This window comes from Muntiacus reevesi, chromosome 18, assembly GCF_963930625.1.
Source record: "Muntiacus reevesi chromosome 18, mMunRee1.1, whole genome shotgun sequence".
Taxonomy (NCBI): domain Eukaryota; kingdom Metazoa; phylum Chordata; class Mammalia; order Artiodactyla; family Cervidae; genus Muntiacus; species Muntiacus reevesi.
In genome coordinates, this window is record NC_089266.1 from 54361145 (window position 1) to 54382195 (window position 21051).

General features: G+C 40.5%; 1 protein-coding gene across 1 annotated transcript in view; it reads right to left on the reverse strand.

Annotated features, from left to right (window-relative positions):
- Window positions 1–708: 708 nt before the first annotated feature.
- The window catches only part of ANKFN1 (ankyrin repeat and fibronectin type III domain containing 1), a 157996-nt gene continuing 137653 nt past the window's right edge, over window positions 709–21051 (reverse strand). Inside the window, exons 16-17 of the mRNA XM_065910764.1 lie at window positions 15067–15280; window positions 709–1478 (exon numbers count right to left, since the gene is read on the reverse strand). Of these exons, the coding sequence (XP_065766836.1) occupies window positions 709–1478; window positions 15067–15280 (984 nt within the window). The remainder of the gene's footprint in view (window positions 1479–15066; window positions 15281–21051) is intronic.

Sequence of the window (21051 nt, forward strand, 5' to 3'; positions counted from 1 at the left end):
GTCATGTACAGATATGAGAGTTGAACCCTAAAGAAGGCAAAGCTCTGAAGAATAGATGCTTTCGAATTGAAATGCTGGACAAGACTCTTGAGACTGTCTTGGACATCAAGGAGATCCAAACAGCTGATCCTAAAGTAAATCAACCCTGAATATTCAGTGGAAGGACTGATGCTGAAGTTGAAGCTCTAATACTTTGGTCACCTGGTGCAAAAAGTGGACTCACTGGAAAAGACCCTGGCGCTGGGAAAGACTGAAGGCAAAAGGAAAAGAGGGCAGCAGAGGATGAGATGGTTAGATAGGATCACCAACTCAATGGACATGACTTTGAACAAACTCCAGGAGAAGGTAGAGGTCAGAGGAGCATGGCCTGCAGCTGTCCATGGCATCACAAAAAGCTGGACACGTCTTAGAAACTGAAAAACAAACCTCTGCCACAGGTGCGACCAACAGGATGGTATGCTTGAACTCTTGTGTTCCAGGACTGCATGTTGACACCAAAGCTCTTCTATGTCCTTTACAGGCTGAACTAGGTATGAGACTGGCCACTCTTGCCTCCACTCCAACTCTAAAAAAGAGGACCTTGAACCTCTAACCTTTGGATTTTTAACCTTGAAAGTAGTTCAAATTGGCTGAAAACATGGGTGGAGACGGGTAGGCTGAAAATGCAGGGACTCGCAGTGAAAAGTGGACAGCCAATAGTAGACCTCTCTAAAGCATGCTGCTGAGTATCTCTGACACAGGGGGCGTGGTAGGGTCCTCTGGGCTCAACTCCGGGCCAGCGGCACTGGGCAGGCCTGAGGGGCCTACAACGGCAGGGCTCAAGGCAGCCCAGGGTTTGGTGTCCACCAGGGCTGCAGGGTAGGCCTCCACGTAGATGTGGTGCACTGCAGGCCTAGAGTCCTTGAGGCTGCTCTTCCGCTCCTCCGGGAGGCTGGCAGCATGAGCCAGAGCCAGGCCCCGTGGCCCCTCGGGGGCAGGTCCTAGTCGCTCGGCCTCCTCAGGCTCCTGGGGCAGGCCGCAGGCCCTAGACAGGTGCTGTGTATACACTCCCTCTGACAGCGACAGCGACTGCGTTTCGCTGTGCATGCGCAACCAGCGGTGATGGCGGCTGAAGCCGCCGTAGTGCGGCTGCTTGGCCGACTTCCGTTTTCCCAGGAAGCCCAGCGGCGGCCGCGCTCCTGGCGCCATCTTGGCGTGGTTCTTGGGCGGGAGGCCTGTGAGGGTCAGGTTGTTCAGGAGCTCGGCGCAGGAGTTGTCGGTGTCTTGGCCTGGCCCCGAAGAAGGCTTCATATCGTGCACCTGCAGGACGTCGGGGGCACTGCCGCTGAGTCCGTTTCGGGACTGCTGGGCAATGTCGTGCGATGACAGGTAAACCAGGTCCAGGTCTCGGGGGCTCAGGGCGTCACTAGAGTCGTAGTCGCTGTCGGTGGGCAGGAAGACTTCTGAGCAGCCTTCTTCGTCAGAGCAAGGCTGTGAATCTGCAAAGCCAGAGACTGCACTTAGAAAAAAATAGAAACTCCTAGTCAGGGCTCAAGTACGGTCCTATGTTTGAGCCCACACCCCCGTGCCTAGAAGGGCTTACGCTTTGTTTAGTGGTCTCTGTTCATTTCTTGATATTTTAGAAGGTTTTGAGCAAGGGGTCCCACATTGTCGTGCTGTGTAGGACTCTATAAGTTATGTAGTAGATTCTGTTCTTAGCTAAAAGCAGGAGGGAGAGGGAGTCTGACTGGACCAACCAGCCTTGCAGCAGCAGAGAGCAACATGCCCTCCCTTGCCCACGCTTAATTTTACTATTCACTTTTCCCTGGGCTTATGGAGAGAGGGTGAAACAGGAAATAAAGCTGGATGTCATTCATTTATTCGTTCCCTAATTTCAAAGGTGATTTTTACAGTTGATAAAATAGCAGAAACTTAAAAGGGGAAAGAAGAGGAGGCCCTATGGTGGCAGAAGTCAGGGAAACCTGGATTCAAACCCTGGTTGTCCTCCAGATTGCTCTGTGATCTTGGGAAAGTTACTTAACCTTTTTGAGCTTCAGTTTTCTTACCTGCAAAATGGGGGTGATAATAGAACTTCTTAAAGTGACTGTAAAAAAAAATCGTGTATACATATAAATAGTTGACCTTGTTGTCAGTGTTTAAAAAGAGAAAAAAATTAAGGCCAAGAGAGAAAATAAAACAGAAGTAAAATCAGAGGTGAAAATCAGCCTCAAAGGGCATGCTATGCTGATCATAAGTGAACCAGAAGTTTAGTTCTGTAAATACAGTATTTGTAATTTAATGCAGTACAGAATGTTTATGTCTTTTTTCCAACCAGGTGGTACATTTCTGTAGGACAAAAACTGTCTTAAAAGCCTTTGAATTTTCCACAGAATTCAGTCCATATTGGGTACTTAGTAAATATAAGCTAATTTTGAAAGCATTCAAGTTCTTTTAAAAAGAACAAGAAATTGCTCATTTTCAAATCTGAGCCAGTCCCATTCAAAAATCGCCATAGGATTATTTATTTATTTGGGTGCACTGGATTTTAGTTGTGGCAGGACAGATCTTTAGTTGTGGCATGCAAGATCTAGTTCCCTGACCAGGGGTCTCACTAGGGCCTGCGCTGAGTCTTAGCCACTAGACCACCAGGGAAATCCCTTCCGTGGGATTTTTAAATGGAATTTAGTAAATTGATTTTTTAAATTTATCAGGAAAAGAAAATTTGTGAAAATAACTAAGCTTTTTTTAAGGTCCAATAGGAAAGAGCCTGATTTATGAGGTATCAAAACATATTACAGAATTTTGGTAATTAAAACTTAGTAGAATAGATGTATAATGGACAGATGGATCTGTAAAACAGAAATATAAAGTTCAGGAACTGTCTTAATTCAGTGTGATGATTGAACATATGGTAAAGATAACATTTCAGACTAGGGGAGTGAATAGATTTTTTTAGTATATAGTGTTGGCGTAAGTGGTTATCCTTTAGTAAAATAATTAGAGAATGTCCTCTCTCATCTCATATATAAAAGTAAATTCCATGTAGTTTAAATATAACAAGCAAACTCTACAAGTATTAGAAAGCAGTATGTTTGTAATTTTGGGTAGGAAGGTCTTTCTAAGCAAAATAAAACCCCAGAAGTCAGAAAAGAAGTAACTGATAATTTGACTATATGAAAGCTTAATACTTTGAAATGATCACATAAACAAAGTAAAGGTAAGGGGTAGATTGAAAGAAAATAGTGATAATATGTATAAGAAAAGATTAATTTTACAGGCTACATAAAAATTTCCTGTAAATTAGAAGACAATCCAGATGGGCAGAAGATAGCCAACACTTCAAAGAATATTTAATACAAATGGCCAATAAGCATAATAAAGCTATTCAACCTAGGTAGACTATAATTACTAATTAGGTAGTAATTTGGGAAATACAGTTGAAGTAAAAACAGGGCATTTTTTTTTTTTTTTTGCCCATCAGATTTGCTGAAAATAAATAGAATGATGAACTCTTGTGTTGAGAAGAATGATAATCTCTTGTGTTGGTGATATGTTGGAAGTCAGGGACCCTCATATAATGGTGGTGGGAATATAAGCTGGTCTGGCTCTTTGGATAGCAGCTTCATAGAACAGATTAAAAATGTGTATATCATTGGTCCTAGCAAGTCCTTTTTCTAGATATCTATGTTTGAGAAATTGTCACTATGTGTACATGGAAGCATTTACAAATTGTTTACTGTAACATGTTTTATATTAGTGAAAAACTAGAAATAACCTTGTGGCTGAGACTACTGTGAAAGGAAGACTTAGAGACACAGAAGCATTAAGAAAAGAAAAATACTTTACTTGGCAAAGTTCTGCAAGGGAGTCCAAATTCAGTACTGGCTTGCTGATTAAAAAATACAACAGGTATTTGAAGTAAAAACCCACAGGGTTATAAGGTTATAGTTAGTCTGTTCATGGTGGACAATCAGACATGATTATCAGAAGAATATGGCAAGCTTCAGGGGAAAAAATTGTTTTGTTAATGGAGTGAGTAATTTACAGAAATGGGATTAAGGTTTCTTCTGTTTTAGGGACTAAAACCAGATGTAATATATATTTTTTGGTTGTTTGTTTATTTCAGGGTCAGGGAGTGAAGTGTTTCTTTTCCTTTTTTTCTTTTTTCTAGCTGTAGAAGTTGACATTCCTTACTCATTGGCAGGACAAGATTTCAGTTTTGTTCGCTCGCTGCTGGCTGCTGCCTAATATCCATTATCCTTTTATAGTTACAAAATCTTAAATTTTGTTTGAGACAGCAGTGCATTTATGTAAAAGACCACTTTTTTTTTTTTTTTCAGCTTCCTTTGCAGTTAGGCATGGTCATATAACTAAATCCTGGTGAGTGAGATAGAACCGAAAGTATGGTACGAAGCTTTTGGAAGGCTGCATCCGAGGAGCTGGCTTAGCTGGGAGATAGACCATTTTGTTTTTTTTCCAATTGCCTGTAACAAGATGTGTTGACTGGGCTCATGAGGCAACCTTGGAAAAGGAAGCCACGTTCTAGGATGGTGGAGTTGAAAAATGGGGCATGGTGTCTGAAGACCATAGCATCTATGTACTGTCCCTGATTTGTCTTATCTCTGGGCTTCTTTCACATAGGAGAGAAATAAAGTATCTTGTGTTAATGACACCCTCGTTTGGGTTTTCTCTAACACAGATCCAGACTTAATCCTAACTGATGCAAACCTAAATGTTTTTTATTAGGGGAATGGTTTAAAAATTTGGGCACATCCCTACTATGGATCCAGCTACAGAGAATGAGATCAACTCATATGTTGTTCTTTAACTAATGATTATCAAAAAGGACTCCCTTATTTATTTATTTGTTTTGGTTCCACTCATCTATTTAAGGATTCCCTCAAACAAAGCCTTTTTTAGGAAGTATCTCTCAACTGTCCCAGAAAGGATGGCCCACTTGTCTGCACTTCTGAAATATTTTTTGTTTCTGTTATCCTTTGGCACTTAGCCTGTATAGACTTGTATTGTTATCGTTTTAATGCAAATATAACATCCTGGTTTCCTGGTTGGACCAGAGCCCCCTTCCGGCAAAGATACTTAATTCATCCATTTGGTCAACAATGAAGATTTTGTTTTGCTTGAGCTCCTGCTCTAACAGAAACACCACGTTTAATGGCTGACTGAACGTAAAATTAATAAGAAATGATCTGTTTCAGGGATTTTACTGTTTTAATGGAAGTGGGGCATATGCATCTATGAGACTGTGGAAGAACATACCTTTTATAAAAGAAGTTTAGCAAATAAGATGCAGGTTTATAGGAAAGAGATCATATTTTATTGGGACAGGATTGATAAAACACTATCATCTTTATTTTTTCTCTCCATTCATTCATCTCTGTTTTTATGTATATTAATTTATTTCCTCATATACTTTCAAAAAATTATTTGAGGCAGCTTTTAATATGTACAAATGTTGAGGAGAGGATTAAAAAACAGCGAGGGAAAGGAAACAGTATAAGTAGTCCTGTTTGACTATTACATGGGAATAAGAGTGGAATTTTGGGAAAATAGGGCTACAAAAGTAAGATGCCAGTATTTTCACTCTAGGAATTTAGCCTAGAAAAATTAAGGTTTATTTTCATGCAGGAACCTGTATATGAATGTTCAGCTCAGACGGTAAAGCATCTGCCTACAATGCGGGAGACCCGGGTTCAATCCCTGGGTTGGGAAGGTCTTCTGGAGAAGGAAACGGCAACCCACTCCAGTACACTTGCCTGGAAAATCCCATGGATGGAGGAACCCGGTAGGCTACAGTCCATGGGGTCACAAAGAGTCGGACATGACTGAGCAACTTCACTTCACGTCACTTCACTTCTTAACAATGTTATTGGTATTAACCCCAAACTGGAAACTACCCAAATATCTTTCAATGGATGTGTGATTAAACAAATTGTGATACATCCATTCAATGAAATGCTACTCATCAATACAAATGAAGAATTCTATTTATGTAACATTCATGATGTAATTATAGAGATGAAGAACAGATTGGTAGCAGCCAGGGTAGGGGCAGGAGTGGGGTGTGGTGGGTAAGGTATAAAGTGGGTAACAGAGGAAGTGTTGTGGAGATAGTACAATTGACTATGGTGGTGATTACCCAAGACTGTACATATGACAGATTGCACAGAGCTATGCAATTGAGCCTACATGCTTATGTGCATGTGCACACTACACACACACACACACACACACACACACACACACACACACATGCATGAGTATAATTGGTGAAATTTAGATGAGCAGTAGGTTGTACCAGGTTCTTGGTTTTGATATTGTGCAGGAACTGTGTAAGATGTGAGCATTGGGGAGAGCCTGGGGAAGGAGAACACGGAAATTCCTGTACATTTCTTTGCAACCTGATGCTCTTACAATTATTTTAAATAAATGGTTAAAAGAGGTTATTTTTTTTTAAAGACAGGATAGAGCCAGAGAACAGTGAATGCCTAGGTAAGGAGTTTGTACCTAATTTTGTAGCCAGTGGGTAATTATCAGAAAAATTTAAATAAATAATTAGCAAGATGAGAGCTGAAATTTGTAATAATTATGTTGCAGGCAGGCAGGATGTAAGATGAATTGGATCAAGAGGAAATAACAGGGAGGCCAGCTGGGATGCTGTTGTTTTTTCCTTTAAATATTTACCTTTTTTAGGTTGTGGGGTTGAGCAAGAGTGGTGATTATGTGGAAGAAAATAGAACTCCAGGAAAGTCATTCATTTGAAGATGTTTACCGAACACCTATTTTATGATAGATGCAATGGTCTCTGCTTTCAAGCAGTTCATAGAGGTTGGATTAGACAATAAGTAAGTCAGGATATACCTAAGATTAATTTCAGAGAGTGTAAAGTTCTATGAATAAAATGAAACTGGGTTTCAGCTAGAGAGTGACTTGGGAGAGAGATTCTTTAAATAAGGTAACCAGGGGAGGAATCTCTGGAGTCTAGATGAGACTTCAATGATCAGAAGGAACCAGCTTTATAGAAATTTTAGGGAATAGTGTTCTAGGCAACTTGGAGAAGCAAGTGTGAAGGCCCTGAAATGACAAATATGTTTCTAGCCTTGGTGCCTGGAAGGTAGGAATAGCATCAAACCAGAGGAGTTTAACTGCAAGAGGGTCGGGCAGTGGAAGACATGGTAAATTTAATTTGGGGCAGATTGAATTTAAGCGGTTGGCCAAACCATTCTGGAGGGCTGGAATGGGAACATGGTGGGGTAGCAGAGTTGAGGGAAGGTGTTTGTGGGTAGAGAAGAAACTGTTGGAAAGGGAACGACTGAACATGTGAGCAATAAGTTGATGGAAATAGCAAGGAGGATCACTTGGGAGCACTGATGCCATCATTGATCTTTAGTGAGAAGATGTAAGGACTCCTGGTTAGGGAAGAAGGCAGACATAGCTTTTCAAGTTAAGAGAACTGGATAAAGGCTTGGACTGAATGACTTTGCCTTTCTTAAAACAATTTTTAGATAGCCCTTTTCCCTTTTTAATTTATTAAATTAATTATTTTAATTGGAGGCTAATTACTTTACAATGTTGTAGTGGTTTTTGCCAGACATCAACATGAATCGGCCATGGGTGAACCTGTGGGAACAGGAAACAGGGTCTCAGAACTCTCAGCTGTTTTTGATGGTGGTAGTGATAGGTGCCATAGGGCTTTGAGGAAGAGAGGCTCATTGAGGATTTGACACTGGACTTGAAATAAGATTCATGCAATTAACTGATAGTTGACTTTAGTCAAACTTCCTCCCCTGTTTGATCACTGCCGTCTGTTCAGCTATCCATATACACTATTCATTTGTATCCACAATAGTAATAGTAGTACTTGATGTTTACTTAGTGGTCACTGTGAGCCAGTCATCATGCTCGGTGTTCTAGCTTTATCTTATTTAATTCTTAAACCAGTTCCCATTCGCAGATGTGGATACTGAAGCCTAGGCTTATTAAATTTTCCAGCTCATGTAAGCCGGTAAGTGGCAGAATAGGAACCTACACCAGATTTGTGTCACACCGAAGACCTGCTCTACTGCTGCCTACCTCAGAATCCCCATGACTTTCTGTGGAAGCTTCCTGCGGGCTGGGACCGAGTTCATGAGACCCACTTGGTGTGATACCCACACAGTTCTGTTACGCTTTTAGTAAGGGAAGCATGTTAGGTCTGTGTTAGCTTCCCGTGGCTGCTGTAACAAATGGCCACACCCTGTGTGGCTTAAAACAACAGAAATGTGTTCTCTCATGGCTTTGGAAGCCCAGTGTCTGAAGCCATGGTAGTCAGCTGGGCGGCTGTCCCTCTGGGGGCTCCAGGGGAAAATCTGCTTCTTGCCTCTTACTGCTGCTGGTGGCTCTGCATGCCTTGGGCTGCATCACTCCAGTCTCTGCTTCTGCCTTCACACGGACTCTTCTGTGTCTTTTAAGGACACTTGTAACTGGATTTAGGGCCCACCTGGATAATCGAGGATGATCTCATCTCAAGGTTCTGAATTACATCTGTGAAGGCTCTTTTTCCAAATAAGGTCACGTTTACAGGTTCTAACAGTTAGGACACAGAGTTGCCTTTTGGGTGGCCACCATTTAACCTGCTACACGTCTGATAGTAAAAATGTCTAGAAGCAAGTGCTAAGGGGGTTGTGTCGCTAAACTCTTTGCAGCCTGTTGTCAGGTCACATGCTCTACAAGAACAGTTTGCACTTTGACCCCACAGCATACAGATAGTGAGACTTTGTTGGTTGTGGGGGACTAGTGAGTATATATGAAGGTATGCTTTAAGGGCTGACATTCTGATATTTCGATTGAGCATCATATTTTAAGACTTGGTCTCTCAGGAAGAGCTGGTGCAGATTTCCCCAGGTTGAGTTAGTTGCTCAGTTCTCTTGGCCCATAAAGCATTTTATTTATATCTCTGTTACTGCATTTATCAAGATTTATTATAAATTATTCACTTATATTTTTATCTCTCTCATTAAGTGTAAACTCCAGAGGACATGCACCATGTCTTATTCATCTCTGCTTCGTAAGTATTGAAGAAGCCAGTCAGTGAGGGAAAGGACTAAGGAAGGAGTCAAGCAGAGGGACATATAAATTGTCTATATTTCCCAGATCTGAACATGGACATATGAATAGACCGTGAGGAGTAGAGTGTGAATTCATCATCATTGTATTATTTTAAGCCTCTTGTGCTATATCTGATACATACAAGAGTCTCAGTAAAGAATGCTGCATTGACTTGAAACTGAAACAGATATTGAAATCTGAAAGCTTAAAGTGTGAGATTTGATTGCCTCGTAAAAACAATACTGAAAGCAGTCTGAAAAGATCTAATTTAATCTGCCACAGAAATGTCTGAAAACAGTCACCTACATCATTTAACTTCATTTTATTTTTTTCATTTTGCTTCATATTTGGTGACACTTAACTTGAGTCACCACAGTTGTAGCAGAAAGAACAATTATCTGAAAATTAGGCTGAAGTTCTGCCTGCTCCTTACAGTGTATATGATGTTGAATAAATCACTTAGCCCCTTCCAACTTAGCCCCTTTATCTGTAGCATATAGGTAATCATGTTACCTATCTTCCATAGGTGATATAAGGATTAAATTAGTTTGTTAAAAATAGTTTAAGTGCCTTACAAACAGAAGGTGTTAATATTGAAATCTTTTCCACTTTTAAATAGAGAATAGCTAGAAAACATTAAGAGGTGACTCATTAAAATACAAACCAGTAATCAAAAAACCTTCAAGATTTTGCTGTGAGAATCGTATTAATAATAAAGAACAATAATGTCTTGAATGGTGTCTCGTATTAGTCTAGTACTGTATTTCTCATCCTATATTTAGCAGTGAATTTCTAAATAATGTAAATTTTTACTGTAACTCCCAAGAGTAAGGGAGATAGGAGATAAATCAAGAGAAAGAGCAAGTTATAACTGTAGTAACCCAGGAAAGAGATGAAAAAGGGCTTAAGTATGAAGTGGTAAATATTATATTGTAAGTTCATGGACCTGCACTTTGGAAACCCTGCTCTAGTGGGAATCTAAATATTTGACTTCCATGGTGGTTGTCTTATTTATTATAGGACTTAGTGGAACCTATTGCTTAGAGTGGGATACCCCTCCCAGAACAAGCTGGGAAAGTCTCCAGGATGCCAGCCAGGGCACTGAGGAGAGTTTCCAGGGATTTTAGGCCACTGCCACTCCCTCCCTTCCTGGAAAAGAATGCAAAGTGCAGCTTCCATCCCCAGATCCAGGCTGTATGCTCCATTAAGCATTGCAGGCGCCTTGCCCGGTTGTTGTTTTAATAAAGCTGGTTGTGCTCCTCAGTTTCCCTCAGAGGGCCCACGGGGCAGGCCGGCACTGGTGGGACCTTGCGTTTCCCCTCTGTTTGACCCACGAGCTGTCTGATGGAGGTTCTGCCCATAGTGTTAGTGCTGGCTGAGGAAGCTGGGCTTGCTTGCCATTGTAATGGGTCTTGCAACTCCTGGTCTCTACAGATCAGGCCAACAACAGCAGAGTAGAGTTGATGTGGATTTTGAGGGTGTTATGGGGAGATGACATTGCAGGAAGGAATAACTGATTTAAAGCTATTGCTTTTCTCTTAAAGGCAAGGGGCATGGCGGGACAGAAAGAAAGGAAAAAGAAGTAGTATTTGCCCTAAGAATCTATCTTCACATTTTTAATATATCACTGTTCAAACTGGTACTTTCTGTGTGTGTGCTTCATTGAATTTATTTCCACTGTATTTGAGTAGAATTTAGATAATTTAGAAACAAAGAATTTTAATAAATCATTAAGCCTTGGGTAGAAGCTCAGGGGTTTGTTCACCTTCTAATTTCCCATCTTCAGATTCCTGTTAAATTTTTTTTTTGAACTGTTTAGTTTATGCCACAGTGTTCTTAATCTTGACTTCATCTGGGAAAATCTTACTAGGAAGATTTACTTTTGGAAGACCAGGATAACCTTCACATGCATCTGAAGGAAGCAGCGCCTCCCCTCCCCTTTGTTGCCTCGCCCATGCATCACTAGGAGAAATAACAGTATTGGAAAAAAAAAAATTGCTGCTGTCTGTGACCACTATGCCCACAGAAAAGGAGTGGGAGAGAAAATACCTAGCCATGGACCAGTCATTCCACCCCCTGCCTTGTGCTGCCTTTTCTAGGAGCCAACTTTCCCCCTTGAGTCTTTGGGAGATGCTTAATTTTAATTGACTCACAGGAGTTCTACTTTGTGTTTGAAAACCACACAGAAATGGGAAGTAAAAGAGTTCCACTGCCCTCCCACCCTGCCCGTCCAACCACATACACATATATACACACAAACAAATCCGAGGTACTCAACAGCCTTCAAATGGAATCTTGGGCTGGTACCAGAGTCTAGGCTTGTGACAGGCTTTGCATTTCCAGCAGGCTTCTCAGAAATTAGGTGACCCCTGCTCACGCTGAATGGAACTGTGTTGTAAACTTTGACCTATGAGCAACCCAGAGGGGATGTACCTCTAAATTGGATTTTTCCCTTTTCATAAATGGTTTCCAAGCAATTAAAAATAGTCACACTAGTGGAGAGGACAGAGTATGCAGGTGCAGATTTCTTTGCTCTGAAATGCTTCTGCTTTTGTGTGGGGATGCTAACTGTTTCTCCCCATTCCCAACAGCTTCCCTGTCACTGGGTTCCATTTTTCATTTGCTGCCCTCCACGTCTTTGTGTTTCACAGCCCATGGAATCTTGGCTTCAGAGAAATAAATGGACCCAAGAGAGAGTTATATTTTAAGAAGCAGAATGATGATCGCTCACATTTTAAGTTAATAATAAAATCCAAGTGTAATTGGCCAGATCTTCCCAGCAGGGAGTGTGTGTAACCCGTCATCTGGGCAACGTGAGAATTTGGCACTTACGTGGCACGGGAGAGGCCACCCGCATACAGCCAGGGGGACCTACTTAGGAGCCTGTGGCTAAGAGAAGATTAAACACTGAGCAAGTTCTGTGAGCAGAGAGGACAGACACCGGCTGTGAAGGGGGGAGTAGAATTGAAGAGTTGTTTGTAGAGTTATGTGAATTGAGGAACAGCTGAGGGTATATCTGTCCCGCCTTGTAAACGTGCCCTTTCAAGCTTACACCTCCCCAGCTACAAGATTCTGAAGAGTGTATCCTTTCTGATCCCATTTTTTAACCTCCGGGTTACTCCCTGATCGATTTCTATTCGCTTTCTGTCTCCTTTCCTTCTCAAACTGCTGTCATCAAGGTTACTGATGACTTTCTTGTTGAAAAGACAAAACAAAACAATAGAAGCTGTTCAGTTTTATTTAACCTTTTTTTTTTAACCTTTATTTGACATGTTTTAAATTTTGTGACACTGCTCTCTTTATTTTATCTTCTTCCTCTCGTCTTTACTGCTCAGTTTAAGAAGTTCTGCTGTTCTGTTCCACAGGCATCTTTCCTTCTCCTCTCGTACTCTGCCTACTCTCTCGGGAATATCAAGCATATTCAAGGGGAAATATCAAGCATTTTCTTAGGGAATATCAAGCATATTGATGGGGAATACCGAGCATTTTCATAGGGAATATCAAGCATTCATATGTCAACAATTATTAACTCTATATTATTAGTTCATTTATCTTTTCTTAACTTCACACCCCATGCATCCTGCTTGCTTTTGAATGTTGCTTTCTGCGTGGAATGCTCTAAAACTAACCTAAATTCACCATACCCATTTTCTCAAGCTTTTTCTCCTCTTGTCCATCTGTTTTTGGTAAATGACATCATAATGTCCTGATGCCAGAAAACTTGCTATCTTCTTTGTTAATAGCTTCCTGATTGATCTCCCTGTTTCCAACACTGATCTCTTCAAGCAACAGACAGATCTGATTCTAAAGAATAATTCAGATTTTATCAATCCTTGCTTAAAAGCATTCAATGGCTTTCCATCACAAGTAGAATAAAATTCCAGCTTCCTTCCATGCCCTGCCTGATCTGGTCCTTGCCTTTCTCTGTATTCCTTGTCTCATCACCAGCCCCTCTGTTCAATCTATTCCAATGACTTGGGCCATCTTTTCACCCCTTGCTCACCTCAGGGCCTTTTGCTGTTTTGTTGCTTGGGATGTTCTGACTCTAGATCTTTGCATAACTGGATCCTTTTTTTTTTTTTTTTTTGGGCTGGTTCAAATGTAACATTCACAGACAGGTCTCTGCTAATTATCCTAATGAATTCAGCACTCTTTCTAGCCACCTTCATTGGTATTTTGTATTGGAATTTTCACTATCTGAAATGATCTTGTTTCTATTTTCATTGTCATCCTAGAATGTCAGCTCTATGGGAGCACAGACTTGGCTTTGTTTATCACTATGTCCTTGCTACCTTGAAGAGCACCTGGAACATAGTGGGTGACCAATAAATGCTTTTTAAATGAAAAAAAGAAAAAAAGGATAATATCCTTAGATCTTGAGTTCAACCAGACTGCTTACAGTTCCCTGAACTACAACACACCTGCACATTCTGCCTCCTCTGCGTATAATGCTTTCCTCTCTTTTAGTTCAAATTCTGCTTATCCTTTAGTACTTGACTTTGTCACCTCCTCCAGGAAGCTCTCTTTGATCTTATGAGTTCCTGGTTAACACCTCCATTAGATTCTATAACACCCTGTGCATATCTTATTATATCAGTAGCACATATGCAATTAGTATGAAATTGTTTGTTAATGTATCTTGTTTCCCCCATTAATTAGCTTCTGGTAGTGATAGTGTTTTATTTGTATCCTGAGCTTACTGGGAATCTATAAAAACCTGCCTAATTATTTTGTTGAATCATTTGTTAAATGATAGAATCCTTTGGTAATATAAATAAGCTTTCCCTCAAGTTCTTACACTTGCCAAGTTTTGATTTTTAGACACCGAAGTTTTCAGAATGTACATAAACTTACTTATAGAAAAGGTTCATATCCCCGCTAAAGTTTTCTGAAATAAAAATAACATTAAATACTATATTACACTTTATTGTCTCTTATGTTCTGTGAAGCTCTGACATAGATTCTTATTCACAAATAACTTTTCAAGGTGTATATAGTATTATTCTCATTTTACATACAAAGAAACAGACTCAGAGGTAGTAATCTGTTCAAGCGCATACAGCTAGCAAAACAAAGCTGGAATTTGAATCCAGGTCTTTGATTTCTAAGGCCAGGCTCTTTCTGCTACACCATGCTGCCCCCTATGGGACAAGTTCACATTTTAGAACTGTTTATTAAAAATATCAATTATTATCATTGTAGAAAATATAAAATTAGGTCTTATAAGATTTGAAATAAAGGTGCCTTGAATAACATTTTTTAAATTGATTAGAAAAACGGCATTTGTTTCAACATGTTCTAGTCAAGAGCATTCATTATACTGCCTTTGACTAGTATGTTTTCTCTCTGTTTATAAGTATAAAAGGGTTTTGCAGAAGTTTGTGTTATGTTTTTTTCAGTTAGTATTTGCCATGTAAAGTCGAATTTAATTCCCAAGAGTGCAGGTGGCTTGCTAGGCATCTCCTCTGGCTTGTCTGTAAGTTGTCTCCCGATTGTTGTATCCATGATGAGACCAACCTATTTATTTGGCCTCAGGCTCAGGATTCTAGTTTACTCAAGGTTTCTTGCTTTCCCATATCCACCCCAGGGCATGGGTGCATTGTTGGTGGGAAGTTTGCCTGGAACTCTTAGCCAGGCTAGGACCCACTTCCTGCCTCATTCTTGTCAGTCCCTATTTCCTGGAGACTGGGCCTGTTTTCTTTACTCCCTGGTTTTGGTCAGATTCCTTTTGTACATTGGAAGCTTGAAGTAGAACTGCAGTGAATCTTCTCCACTCCTAACTGGATGTGATCTCAGGTCATTGCCCAAGCTTCCTACCCTCCCCTGTTCTGCTCCTGTTTCTCCTATGCTTCTAGACTCTTCCTGGAGAGCATTGTTTTCTACTGCTTGCTGAGTCTAATGACTCAGCACAAACCTCATCAGTGGGGATTAGGACCAAGAATCTGGTGACTGAAACACAGAATTTTGGATCTTATTGCTTACCACTCACTGCCTTTCTTCTCTGCATCTCTGGGGATGGTGATGGTGATGGAAGACAGTCTATATGTGATGATGTAGAATTGATCTTCTTTAGGTTCTGCTCATTGAAAGGATCTATCAGCTTAGTTATGGATAAGCCAGAAACTGGTTGCTTGTATCTTGCATAATGTAGAGCATCCATGATCCACCTCATTTCACGCCAAACTTCATCTATTTGCTTTGGAATAAAATGGGAAAAGACATTGAATTAGCTTCCCAGGTGATGCTAGTGGTAAAGAACCTGCCTGCCAGTGCGGGAGACAGTAAGAGATGCAGAATCAATCCTTGAGTCAGGAAGATCCCTTGGAGTAGGGCATGGCAACCCACTCCAATAATCTTGCCTGGAGAAGCTCCATGGACAGGGAAGCCTGGCAGGCTACAGCCCGTGGAGTCGCAAAGAGTCGGACATGACTGATGCAAATTAGCATACATGCATGCATTGAATTAGTGAACAGGTTTCAAAAGATACTAAGTTTCCCTGAAGGTCCAACATGATACATTTTCTATAGTATTTGGTTTTGAGCATGGGTAAAATATTTTCAACATAGATTTACTAAACCAGAAAATACCTCGTTTTTATAACCTTTTGTGTCTTGCATGTTTTTTACCCAAGAGGGTATTTCAGTTAATGCAAATAGTGAAAGACTTGGATTCCAGCTGGGATCTGCAACTTACTGGTTCTATAACAACCTTTGGCAAATCACTTGACCCCTTTGAGCTTTAGTTGCCTTATTTGTGAAATGTGGACAAAATATTTCTTTTATACGCCACAGGACTGCTGTGATGATTGGTGAAGTGATAAATTTGAAGGTGCTTTGTAAAACTGCAGGGTACATTTCTCACACATGTAAAGTGTTATTAATTCTCAGCATGTAATGAAATATTCCTCATTAGGATTTATGGGGAAGGCATATGATAAAGTCTGAATTTCAGAACAGGTGGAGAAAGAAATGTAGTTTTAGTCCTGTGTGAACTAGTAAAGCATTACTGGAATAAACAGCTTTGCATCTAATTTCACTGGGTGCCTTGAGCAGGCCATTAGCTTCTGACCCATTTACCTTGCTGTGAAAAGACGAGGCTAGGTTGGATGACGTCGAAAGTCCCTTCCAGCTCTGACACTTTATGATTTAGTTTTGAAGACCGCTGAGAAAGTTGGTGTCACTCAGTTTCCAGCTGGAAGGTGTTTATTGTATGAATACTACACGGTTTGGGTGTCTCTGATTGTAGAAGGGACTACCTAATGTTCTGTTTTATTTTCAAATTTCAATTTTTAGAGTCTTAATCTGTGCTTAAAGAATACTCTTTAAAGAATATCCACAAGCCAGATGCTCCCAGGAAACACAGAGTAGCTTCTGAAACTGTGAGAGTTCTGAGTGACAGGCAAATCTGAGTGAACTAGTGAATGGCGCTGCATAGTTGGTTGCCAGCCCCCCTTGCTTTCTGGTACTCTTCTATCCTGGAGTGACAGAACTGGGTAGAGTTTTTAGTGTTGTTAATGAAAGCATGAAATTGAGCTGCAGGCTTTGTCAGCCAGTGAGTTGGGCTGAAGGTTCAACAGTGGCAGGCCCACTGAACAGTATATAGGGAAAAATCTGAAGTTCAAGGGGTAAATAAAGAGGAAGTTCCATTTAACGCTTGGACACATTTTCTTAATGAGATTGTTGCTTTCTCAGCTAGCTTTTGTTGATCCCACCTCATGCAGCATATTCTCATCTCAAAGTGAGGCACTGCATGACTATGAACAGCTTTTAGAGGTCCTGACAAGGCAGGCACTGTGCTTTTGTACCTGTTACTCTTGGCTGTGCGAAGACTAGGTACTCAGTAAATGATTGTTCAGCCAGGGAAGGTATGAGTGAATGGTTATCTAACACTTTAGATCTCTGCCCTTGAACAGAATTATTACGAGGATTAAGATGATGTACCGTGAGTGCACCTTGTAAGCTGTACATTCTTATAAAATTTTCAGTTGTTACAATGACAATCACAGTTATTGTAGTGGACGGAATGTGACCTCCCAAAATACACGTCCACATCTTAATCCCTGGAACCTGTATTACTTTATATGATAAAAGAGTGAATGTTACCTTTTATGGCAAAAGATGTGATTGGTAAGGATTTTGATGGGAGGATTTTATCCTAGATTATCTAGGTGGGCCTTGATTCCAGTGATGAATGTCTGCAAGAAGACATTCTTCTGAGAATGAGGCAGACGGACATGTCGCCGGCAGAAGAGACGGAGGCCATGTGGCCACAGAAGCAAAGAGTGAATTGAGGCAGCCCCAAGTCAAGGGATGCCAATGACCATCAGGAGCTGGAGGAAGCCAACGATAGATTCTCCCCCTCTCCAGAGGGAGTGCGGCTCTGCCAACACCTTGACTTTAGATTTCTGGCCTTTAGAACTGTGAGAGAATAAATTCCTGGTGTTGAAACCACTCAGTTTGTGGCAATTTCTTGCAGCAGCCTTAAGAAATGAATACAATTATTAATAACTTGTTCTCCACTTGTTCTCTTTGGATAGCTTGTTTCAGCCTTACTACTGAGGATGGATAGTGAGATTTAGCATACAAATTTTAAAACTTGTATGTAGAGACAATGTTTATTTCTTAATTTTTCTCAGTGATGAAGTGAAGAGGTGTTGGCTGAAGAGAAATCAGAAACATAGGTAGAGGGAAACCTGTGGACCAAGTTTGACAGACTTAGTTAAGTAGCTCTAAAAGAAGCACAATTTTCACTCATTTTACCTTATACTGTTGACCTAAAAATAACTGACAACATAATCCCCTTGATTTTAAGGTCCAAATGCAGCTTCTAAAGACTTGCTGACATGTTTTAAAAAAGAAAGACTGTGAACTCACTAGGTCTGTTGCTTAAAAGTTTTGCATCCATTTCTCACTTTGCCCTTTAAAAATCTTGGTTTTCATCCCATAAATTACACTCCTTTCTCTGTACTCAGGCAAGATAATATTTTTATTAAAATGTAAAGGTGATTGGTTTTCTCACAGCCTAGTTACAAGGTGCTTGAGGGGATGATAGATTGGCTATATTTAATGAGCTGTGTTTCTATTACAGCTTAGGAGCATTTGAAGCATTCCAGTATATAAATTATAGCCTAATTGCCCTTTCGGCTTTAGCAGCTCCAAATATGCCCAGTGCCAAGTCTGCGCACTCTGACATTTCTGCCGCATGCGTTGTCTGTAAAGGCAGTGTAAGTGTACCTTATCTGCAATTTTCTACACCTCCCCCGGCCCAGCCCTTCCTCTCTGGCTGCACTCCTTGGCTTCTTTTCCCAACTGTATTTACACAGACTCCCTCACTCTTTACAATGTTTGGTTTGTGTAGTGCCTTCAACACTGTCTTAGCTCTGCAGTCACACAAATGCCCCCGCAGATGGCACTTGCCTTGCCGATCATGGTGTGTGGTGGATTGGGCGGTGAATGCCAGTGGGTGAATGGCTGCAGCTGGTTTTCATTCTGAGCAGGAGAGACCGAGAAGCTCAGTCTCGTTAAGGAGAGAGATGATCCTGCATTAACTCTAGTCAGTGAAATTATCCCTGTTGGATGGAGCAAGGCAGTCCACTGAAGGCTATGGGTGCAAGGAGATGGTCTGGATTTAGCCTGGCCAAGGAGTGCTTTCTTGAACTCTTTGGGAATTGGCTTTTATTCAAGTCTCCGTTTACCTGGCTGGCTAGCTGGAGAGTACGTAGAGAGGGCTCTCAAGTTACCTGCTTTAGGAAACAGAGCAGGCTAGAACTTTAAAGAATTTCTGGCCTTGCTTGCCTTCATCCATCCCACTTAATGGTGTGCTGAAAAGGAAGGAGAAGAAGGGAGTGGAACCGTAGGCTAGGTGAGAAAGAAAGGGGTGAGGACTGTCTTCTGGAGGTACGAATGGAGCCGGGGACTCTTGGAGTATGTCACAGGCTAAAGAAAGTCAGCATTCTTGGTTGACCATAATGGATTCAGGGGAGCCTTAGTTGGAATAAAGTGGAAATAGAACCTAAGGTAAAGTTAGAGAAGTGCTTCTATAAAACTATTTATGGCTGTTAAAGAAGTCATGAAATGTTACAGCCAACTAGGTGCTTAAGAAGTCATCCAGTCCAGTTCTTACAATTGAGGCCCTTGGATCAAATGAATTGTCCAGTAGTCCAAGGCTTATCAGTGGAAGATTCCGGACTAAAAATGTATGCTAACTGAATTCTGGTCATTCTTCTTCTTACTGTTCCTTACATTGGGTTCAAAAGATATGCCAATCTTTCATATTCTCCTCCTGCTTTCTTCTTTTTCCCACCCCCTTCCCCATTTGTATTTCGTTTTTACTAGAAATAAATGATGTAAATGTTTTTAATTTTTAAATACTATGCTTTCAGGTCAAGAAAGCAAATAAGTTCTTGAAAGGTTTATTTTTTTAGTCTAAGAGGTCACCTAAAATATCTCATTTAGGATGAGAGAAGTAGGATAGGATTTGTCTGGCTCACACTTTGCAAGCATATTACAATATCTTCTTCATGAGTACTTAATAAATCCCCAATCTTGCATATCATGTTTTGAAGTATTTTCCCTTCTTATTAATGAATGAATGTATAATTTATTGCATACTTATTATGTGCAGGCATTTCAGTGAAATTGTTATATGTATTATCATATTGAATTCTCTCAGTGACACTGAAAGCTAGTCCTATTATTAGGACTATTTTACAGATGAGGAGATTGAAATTTAGAGAACTTTATTTGCCCAAAGTTCACTACATTTTCTCATCTTAGGTTCTCATTACTTGCTTGGAGGGTTGTGTAATAGCTTTGTATCTGGTTTTCCTGCCTTTAGTTTCCTCCTTAAGTCTAAGAATGACAAGCAAATTATTTAGTAGCCAATGAGAATGAGTGCTTACTGTGAACAACCGCTGTGGCCATACCAATGTGAATGGGAGGAATACCCTCCGCTGCTTGAATCTGTCCTAAATATCTGTGAGATCCTATTACTGACTTTCTCCAACACTTTGGCTGGGTAACTATGGCCTACAGCATCAAGTACAAGTTTCTTACTATGGTCTTTAATAAAGCCCCATGTGATCTGATTTCATTGCTACTTTCATTCTTACCTAAGTTTTCACTATTGTCCTTTACTCAGTTTATGCCCAAACTAAGCTTGATTATACATCATTCCCCAGGTACGATTTTTCTGCTCTTTCTCCCTTATCTGTTTATACTTTTTCTTTGGCAGTTCCTCATTCTGTTTCTCCTCCCTATAGACTAACCTATTCCACTAGGCCCAGCTCAGATATCAGTTACATCCTCTAAAGGCATTTTTTTAATGCCAACAAATGTAAGTAAATTTTTACTTCTTTGCGTTGACACAAAACATTTTTACTTTATTTTTTACATTTCTCTCATGGTACCTTGGAGAAGGAAATGGCAACCCACTTCAGTATTCTTGCCTAGAGAATCCCATGGACTGGGGAGCTCGTGGGCTATACAGTTCATGGGGTCACAAAGGGTAGGACATGACTGAGTGACTCGGTGACAAATTTGGCACCTAAATCATTTTTACAGATAGTATTTATACACGTTTCTTGTCTACCCTAATGGATCTTAAACGAAGCTCAAGGACCATGTGTAATTCAACTTTGTATCTTCCTTACAGTGCCTGACACTTGTGTCCAAAAATAGTATATTTATCAGATTGAACTGAATATATGTCACGGTGATACTCATAATGGGGCTATTGCTATTATAGAAGTCCCCTCTTATTCATGGTTTGCTTTCTGCAGTTTCAGTAACCATTGGTCAACTGAGGTCTGAAAATATTAAATGGAAAGTTCCAGAAGTAAACAGTTCATAAGTTTTAAATTGCCACTGTTCTGAATAGTGGGATCAAATCTCCTGTCATCCTGCCCAGCCTGCCCAGGACGTGAGTCATCCCTCTGTCCAGCGTACCTTACCCTTTAGTCATTTAGTA